Below are 8,896 nucleotides of genomic sequence, written 5' to 3' on the forward strand. Positions count from 1 at the left end.
TATATGCACTGTGCAGCCTTACCTATTCATCTTGGGTCCATGAAATGGGTTATCAGCCTACTCAGTGACACCAACAGATTACAATTCTGACGAGTTTACACATATATTAGCGTTGTAGCGCATATTGTGGGACTGAAATGAACCACATTAAGCTCTAAGTAGGCTAATACCCCATTGCAATATGAACAGTACCTGTCAAGTTTGGACACACCTACTCAGTCAAGTGTTCTTTATTTTTTACTCTTCTCTGAGTTGTAGAATAATAGTGAAGACATACTATGAAATAACACATATGGAGTCATGTATTAACCAAAAAAGTGTTAAACAAATCAGAAATATATTTTAGATTCTTCAAAGTAGCCATCCTTTGCCTTGACAGCTTCACAAGGTAGTCACCTGGAAGGCCTTTCAACTAACAGGTTTGCCTTGTTAAAAGTCCATTTGTGGAATTTCTTTCCTTCTTAATGCATTTGATCCAATCAGTGGTGTTGTGACAAGGTAGGGGTGGTATACAGAAGAGAGCCCAATTTGGTAAAGACCAAGTCCATATTATGGCAAGCAAAGCTCAAATAAGCAAGGAGAGATGATAGTCCATCATTACTTTAAGACATGAAGGTCAGTTAATCTGGAAAATTTCAAGAATTTTTAAAGTTTCTTCAAGTGTAGTCGTAAAACCATCAAACACTATGGTGAAACTGGCTCTCATGAAGACAGCCACGGGAAGACCCAGACTTACCTCTGCTGCAGATGATAAGTTCATTAGAGTTAACTGCACCTCAGATTGCAGCCCAAATAAATGCTTCACAGAGTTCAAGTAACAGACACATCTTAACATCAACTGTTCAGAGAAGACTGCATGAATCAGGCCTTCATGGTTGAATTTCTGCAAAGAAACCACTACTAAAGGACACCAATGAGAAGAAGAGACTTGCTTGGGCCAAGAAACACAAGCATTGGATATTAGACCGGTGGAAATATGTCCTTTGCTCTAAGGATTCCAAATGGGAGATTGTGTTGGTGAACGGATGATCTCCACATGTGTGGTTCCCAACGTGGGTCTGGTGACAGTCAGTGATTTTATTTAGAATTCAAGGCACACTTAACCAGCATGGCTACCACAGCATTCTGCAGTGGTACGCCATCTCATATAGTTTGTGTTTAGTGGTTAGAGCATTGGACTAGTAACTGAAAGGTTGCAAGTTCAAATCCCCGAGCTGACAATGTACAAATCTGTCGTTCTACCCCTGAACAGGCAGTTAACCCACTGTTCCTAGGCCGTCATTGAAAATAAGAATTTGTTCTTAACTGACTTGCCTAGTAAAATAAAATAAAAAAGCATTTGTTTTAACAGGACAATGACCCAAAACACACCTCCAGGCTATGTAAGGGGTATTTGACCAAGGAGAGTGATGAAGTGCTGCATCAGATGACCTGGCCTTCACAATCACCCAACCTCAACCCAATTGAGATGGTTGGGGTTGCGTTGGACCGCAGAGTGAAGGAAAAGCATCCAACAAGTGCTCAGCATATGTGGGAACTCCTTCAAGACTGTTGGAAATTCCTCATGAAGCTGGTTGAGAGAATGCCAAGAGTGTGCAAAGCTGTCAAGGCAAAGGGTGGCTACTTGAAAGAATCTCAAATATAAAATATGTTTAGATTTAACACTTTTTGGGTTATTACATTATTCAATGTGTTATTTCATATTTTTATTGTCTAAACTATTATTCTACCATGTAGAAAATAGTGAAAATAAAGAAAAACCCTTGAATGGGTAGGCGTCCAAACTTATGAGTACGCCCCTAATGCAATTCTAAAGTATAATACATTCACAGTGTGCGATTTAAACAGTCACTTTTTTTGTATCAAATTAACTAGCTATTTCATCTTAAGCATTATCTAGTCCAAATATGTAATGTATACAATATTTGTATCCATTTGAATCACTTCCAATGGCGGACATTTATTTTGAAGGCGAACAGCAAATTCCACTGTTGTGGAAAATCCTTATTGTGTCTAGCTCCACAGATAAAAAAATATATTTACGTTTGAAGCATACCGTGTGAACTTTGAGGACGTTGATTGAACACTGCAATGCAAATTACAATAACATAAGTGTTTAAATTAGACATAGTGCCAAGAACATGACCGATACCGTCGTCTTTCATGCTCAGCTAGCCTCCATCATTGAGGTTTTGGCGAATGCAGCCGTTGCCGAAATCTGTAAACTTGTAGATGACGGACATGCTGCCTTACGTTTGGAAATTTCCCATAGCCAGAAAGAAATCTATAACCTGCGGAGGAAGCTGCTTTTGACAAAATATCAGAGTTCTCAACAGGGCACAGAGAAATTCGGAGCCCTGCGACGCACAGTTCACTGGCGCGACACCAATCGTGTTGCCCGAGCAAGAGGGAGCTTAGTAGGAAAGTCATCAGACAGACTTAGATATTGTAGTTTTTTAAAACCATATTTCAAAACGTTAAAAATAATGGTCATGTAGAATATATTCGATATTGTAGTTAAAAACAAACATATTTCAGCACTTTCAAAATAATGGGTCATGTAGAATATGTAACGTTTATAAGGGTTTGTGTTTTCTGGTGCAGTGGAGAATTGTTTTGCCGACAGTGAAAGGGGCAACTTAACGCAGGATGTCACCAACTGGAGAGACTCAGGACGCACAGCAACAGACCAGGATGGGAGCATGCAGGTCAGTTGTCATAGACATATGACTTGTTTTCTCATATTTCAAATGGTTTTGAGGATATATTTCTAATAAATTGTTTCTGATGAATACAAAACAGATGGCAGATATGCAGGAGGCACCTCTTATCAAAATGGAGAACCTTGACACCAGTAGAACGGAAGGTATTTTTGTGCAACTTATCAAATCTATGCAGTTTATACTTTATGTTAAGTAAAGACTTAAGTGTGTATTGCAGAATTGTATTACTTTCTTAGTCATAACCCATAACTATTAAATAAGGCAAAGAAGAACCAGTCTTCACTACAGGAAGCTGATGCTGTGCTTTACATTGACCCATTTCAGAGATTGTCCAACCAGTCAGTGAGAGCAGTGAGAAGATTGTGCCAGAACCAGGTTCTTCATCATCTACTGAACCCACAGACCTTCTGGACCAGCAGGGCAACAGACACAGAGCTCCAGACACCTCACTCAATATAGAACCTGAAAACCAGACGTTCCAGCATCCAGTGTCACAATACAACAGAGCAAGACAGGACCACCAGGTTGCTGAGGGTGTGACCTGGGAAACTGACCATCAACCTATAGAATACAGCCTGTCCCAATGGACAGAGAACCAAGAGACTGACAACCCAACTGTGAATGCTCCTCACAATGCAGGGCCAGACTCCAAGAGGCTGTCTGGACATCCAGAGAGGAGAGGGGCGCCTGGTAACTCAGGGGTCTACATGTCTGCTTCAGGCTCTCTGGACTGGCTGCCTGATGTGGTGATGGTGGACTCAGTTCCCATTAAAGTGGAGGCAGATATGAGTTCAGAATGGAGCATAACTGGCCAAGAGGTGACATCTGGAGACATCTGTTCAGATGGCAGACAGCTTGTGGACAACAGAGGAAGAGGGGGAATGGAGTCTGGACAGACAAAGTGTTCCCCTGACACTCAACATGCAGAACAAGGGACAACTGTAGGATCAAGGTCCAAGATGTCAGATTTCAACAGACTGTCCTCCCCAAACAGCTTTTCATCCCCAAGGGTTACTCTCCTCCAGGTTCCCCAAAGAGGGAAGCCAGCCCCCTTCATGAATTTCAACATAAGCACCACTTCTTCATCGAAAGGCATAGAAAAGCAGCCACAACAGCTGACGTCTCTCTCGCCCAAGAGTCAGCTTCGGTGCAGCCTCTGTGGAAAGCCCTTCCCCCAGCCGGCGCACCTGCGGAGGCACATGCGGGTCCATACGGGGGAGAAACCGTACGGCTGCAGCCACTGCACCAAGCGCTTCTCCCACAGCCACCAGCTGAAGATGCATGAGAGGGTGCACACCGGAGAGAAACCATTTCATTGCATCTACTGTGGGAAGTGCTTCACCCAGTCTGGCCACATGAAGAAGCACCTCCTCGTCCACACTGGTGGCAGGCCACAGGACCTTGTGCTGCCCTGAGTGTTCCAGGGTGAAGTTCCCGACTCGATACAGATCTAGGATCAGCTTCCTCTCTCCCAATCCTAACCTTTACCACTTATGGAAAAAAATGCTAAACTTACCCAACATCAGCATCTAGGGGCAACTTCACACTTCTCCACCCGGCGTAATGATATGCAGTGCCAGAAGTTTTTCCTCGCCACGTGACAAGACCAAGGAAAAGCTCCTGGGTCTAGTTGTAAGGGGAATGGCTCCACACTACTGGGGTTTTCATATGAACACTGGGTCCATGTGTTTTTAACAGTTTGCATAGATACCACATTGAACACGACCCTCTGTGTGTAGTGGTTGTGTTTTCAGCTCAACTAGCTTAATGCTTGGTCCAGAGTGGATTGATAATGTATAAGTTATTACAGGTGAAGATTTTAGACATCCTCATGAATTTGTATTGGTGCAGTGGTGAACCAAAGAACAGCATTTAAGAATTCAGGAAGCTCTGGATAGGTGCCTGGGTGAGCAAAGCCTGTTGGTGGTTGAGAGGTCGTTGCTCGCTCTTCTCTTACCTGAACGCAGGAAAGAGGAGGAAGGTTCAGGGAAGAGGAGGAAGGTTCAGGGAAGAGGAGGAAGGTTCAGGGAAGAGGAGGAAGGTTCAGAGAAGAGCGCAACGGTGACCTCTTTTCTGGACATCGACATGGCAGAAGAGCAAAGCGACAGTTTCACGGACACCAACACAGTCCTGGCACTGTAAATGGACATGGTGACCTCGCTGGTGCAAGTAGAGAGAGTGCTGACTGGAATGGTAGGCTGTCAGTGGTTGGGTTTATAGAACTATCTTCATACCCATTTACCTTCTTCATCATATTCAGCCTCGGAAACCATATGCTGAGTCCCAGAATTGGAATGAATTGAATTTCAACCCAATCAGTTCAATCCGAGTTCTCTCTGGTGTATTCCTTTCCATTCGGACTGTTTTGAGCAGGTTTGACAGGTGAGGATGTGCATCATCACTGTAGACCTGGGGTCTTCAACCTTTCCTTGCCCAGGGATCCCCGCCCAGGCAAACCGGCCAACCAGGGATCCTCATCATATGTTAGCAAGACATTTATCCCATGTCTTATCATCAGGAGAATGGCAGGGAGAAGTTATCAACATTTTAAAATAAATATCATTTAAAAATAATTTTGACCTTGCCACATTATAATTGGAAGAGGAACTCTAACATAGCCTATAAGCTAGAACGGTAACTCCCAACACATTTTCACTAAGAGCTGCTGTTTAGCTGGTTAAACAAATGTTAGCCGTGTTTTGGCAAAAATGAAGTCAAGAAAGCTTACCAGCAGCACTTGCCTCACTGTTGGCCTTTTGACTGGGGGATGACTGACTGGGGGATGACTGACTGGGGGGGCTATTGACTGGGGGGGGGGGCTATTGACTGGTGGATGACTGACTGGGGGGCTATTGACTGGGGGGCTATTGACTGGGGACTATTGACTGGGGGCTTTTGACTGGGAGATGACTGACTGGGGGGCTATTGATGGGGGACTATTGACTGGGGGGCTATTGACTGGGAGATGACTGACTGGGGGACTATTGACTGGGGGGCTATTGACTGGGGACTATTGACTGGTGCTTTCTTAACGCCTGTGTCAGATACCCAGTGAGTGTAATTAGCTCCAGTGAGTGTAATTTGCTCAATATTAGGTAGAAATAAAGTTGACATCATTAGACATTCTCTTTTCTACTGTAAGTATATATTTTGTTGCTAGCGATATTTATAAAAACATTTAAAATATACATTTGTTAATACCCCTAGGGGGTGTGGCCCCCCGGTTGAATAGCTCTGCTCTAGAAACCAAGCTACTCACTCACCTCTTCTTTAATCCCAGAATCCCCAGAGGTACCATGGTCTGGGGAAACCTCATCTTCTGGAGGTATTAACAGTATCTGTAGATTTATCTCAGCTAGAACATCACCTTCCTACACCTTCCTAATATCAGATTTGAAACCACTCACTCATTGTTTTTGATTCTCCATACATATTAACATTCATATAATAGACTAATACAGTTTGTGCAAAATGTATTGTGTTTACACTGAGTGTACAAAACATTAAGAACGACTGGCTAATATTGAGTTGAGCACCCCACTTGCCATTAGAACAGCCTCAATTGGTCGGGGCATGGACTATACAAGGTGTCAAAAGCGTTCAATAGGGATGGTGGCCCATTTTGCCTCCAATGCTTCCCACAGTTGTGTCAAGTTGGCTGAATGTCCTTTGGGTGGTGGACTATTCTTAATACACACAGGAAACTCAAAAAGAAGGGGGGACCAAGGCACTCTTCATATAATTGATTAAAATGCCTTTATTAGTATGGCATGTTCAATAGAAACAAAGTTTTTAAAAACCAATGTGTTTCGGCTGCATGGCCTTCGTCAGGGAGAACAAAAAAAGGAATACAATGTCCTCTTTTGAACAGCTTTTCAATTCGCCCTAATTGGAAGAGGGAGTGGTTACACAGGAAACGGTTGAGCGTGAAAATCCCAGCATCATTGCAGTTCTTGACACAAACCGGTGTGCCTGGCACCTACTACCATACCACGTTCAAAGGCACTTAAATATTGTGTCTTGCCCATTCACCCTCTGAATGGCACACATACCCAATCCATGTCTCAATTGTCTCAAGGCTAAAAAATCATTCTTTAACCTGTCTCCTGATTGAAGTGGATTTAATAAGTGACATTAAGAAGGGATCATAGCCTTCATCTGGATTCACCTGGTCAGTCTATGTCATGGAAAGAGTAGGTGTTCATAATGTAATGTGTTGTGCACGCAGTGTGGGTGTGTTTCTCTGTGTGTGTACTAACGTGTGGAGAATCAGAGCAGGTGGTCGGTCCAGTTCAAGTGTTCAAGCAGTCTGATGGCTTGTGGACAGAAACTCTCTTGAGCTTGTTGGTATCAGACCTCGTGCTCCAATACCATCTGCCCAACGGTAAGGAAGTGAACAGCTTGTGACTGGAGTGTGTGGTCCTTGATGATGCTGCGGGCCTTCCTCAGGCACCGTTTCCAGTAGATGTCTTTGATGGGTGGGAGCTTGGTCCCAGTGTTGTACTGGGCCTTCTTCACCACTCGCTGGAGGGCCTTGCGGTCATGGACGGAGACATTACCGTAACAGGCAGTGATTCAACTGGTCAGGACACTTTCGATTGTGCATGACGAATTTATTCAGACGCCTTGACAATAGTGGTGGTGGTGTTGGTCCCATGACAAGTTCTCAGTGATGTGGACGCAGAGGAACTTAAAACTGTTGACTCTCTCTTCTGCAATCCCATTGATGTGGATTGGGGTATGTTCCCTCCTTTGCTTCCTGAAGTCAACAGTCAACTTTTTTTGCTGACGTTGAAGAAGAGGTCGTTGTGACAACACAACAATGCCAGTTCACTTACCTCCTTCCTATAGGCTGACTCGTCGTTGTTGGTTATCAGGTTTACAACTGTGGTGTCGTCAGCAAACTTGATGACTGCGTTAGTGTCATGCAAATCCACGCAGTCATGGCTGAACAGGGACGACAGCAGAGTGCTTAGGACACACCCCTGGGGGACCCCTGTGTTAAGTGTCAGTGTGGAGGAGGCGTTGTTGCCAATCCTCACACCTTGTGGTCTGCACGTCAGGAAGTCCAGGATCCAGTTTCAGAGGGTGATGTCCAGACCAAGGGCTCTGAGCTTAGTGCCAAGCTTAGAGAGAACAATAGTGTTTAATGCTAAACTGTTGTCAATAAACAGCATTCTCACATAGGTGTTCTTCTTGTCCAGATGTGTTAGGGCTGTGTGAAAAGCGATGGAAATGGCATCTTCCACAGATCTGTTGGAGCGGTAGGCAAATTGGAGTGGGTGCCGTGTGCCTGTGATTCAGCTCATACCGAGACTAGAACTCAGGACCTCGGCCTCGCTAACACACTTGACCGCCCTCCTGAAGGGTTACAGCTCATGCGCTATTTGAAAAGTCCTTCTATTGTGCAAGGACGACGCTTCGGCCTGCTGAATAAGTTTCACAGATCCTCATCAGCTACATTCACCACCTTAACTGGCCCCACAGCGCCCCCAGTGGTTGAACCATCACAACTGTAGAGTCCAGTGGCCCCGTTGTGAAGGACGTCACGCTGCTTGTTTAGCGAGTACAGCTTCCCCCGATTCAGCTCATAGGGAGACTCAACCTCATGACTTCTGCCTCGAACCCACGTGACCGCCCTCCTGAAGCATTCCAACCACCGTGCTATTAAAAAAGGCCTTTAATTGCTCAAGTGTTGTTAGTTTCACGTGTATGTTTGTGTTAGACGTGTTAGTTATTGTTAGACGTCCGTTTCAATTCAATTCAAAGGGTAGTCATTATAAGGTCAACGTGACAATGGGTTAAGACTGTGTTAGCCTGTGAGCTAAAGCCTAGGCATTGGTCCTGTGACTTGGATGAGTCTTCAAGGAGGAGGTCAAATGAGGGTGAAGTCTAACAGGTGGTTTGATGACCACGCTTTTGTGATAAGTGACTTGTCTCAAAAGCGGAGCCCTGGGTTACTTAACTTAACACGTCTTCAGCCAGGTTGCTCATCACATGCATGGATCACCGAACCACGTCTGTTGCATTCTCATTAAATGGGTTGCACAGATCATTCGGTTTCTGTTCGCCACAGAAAGTGGTCTTGTGCAGGAGGCCTGATTTGAACCCCAATCAGTTATATTGGTGCCGTGATCTCTGAGTATGAGGTCAAAGGGGACTGAAATTTAACC

At 44.5% G+C, this 8,896-nt stretch overlaps 1 protein-coding gene across 2 annotated transcripts; it reads left to right on the forward strand.

Annotated features, from left to right (window-relative positions):
* Positions 1-2,010: 2,010 nt before the first annotated feature.
* On the forward strand, positions 2,011-5,504 carry LOC135507121 (zinc finger protein 155-like). Of its 2 annotated transcripts, XM_064926684.1 has the most exons (3): positions 2,011-2,708; positions 2,803-2,866; positions 3,048-5,504. In XM_064926684.1, exons 1-3 carry the CDS (start codon positions 2,703-2,705, stop codon positions 4,136-4,138), a joined length of 1,161 nt encoding a protein of 386 aa, XP_064782756.1. In that variant the 5' UTR covers positions 2,011-2,702; the 3' UTR covers positions 4,139-5,504. The 2 variants fall into 2 exon arrangements, with proteins under 2 accessions (XP_064782756.1, XP_064782755.1); XM_064926683.1 differs by lacking the exon at positions 2,011-2,708 and having other exon boundaries at positions 2,788-2,866.
* The last annotated feature ends 3,392 nt before the right edge of the window (positions 5,505-8,896 follow it).

This window comes from Oncorhynchus masou, chromosome 20 (genome assembly GCF_036934945.1).
Source record: "Oncorhynchus masou masou isolate Uvic2021 chromosome 20, UVic_Omas_1.1, whole genome shotgun sequence".
NCBI lineage: Eukaryota > Metazoa > Chordata > Actinopteri > Salmoniformes > Salmonidae > Oncorhynchus > Oncorhynchus masou.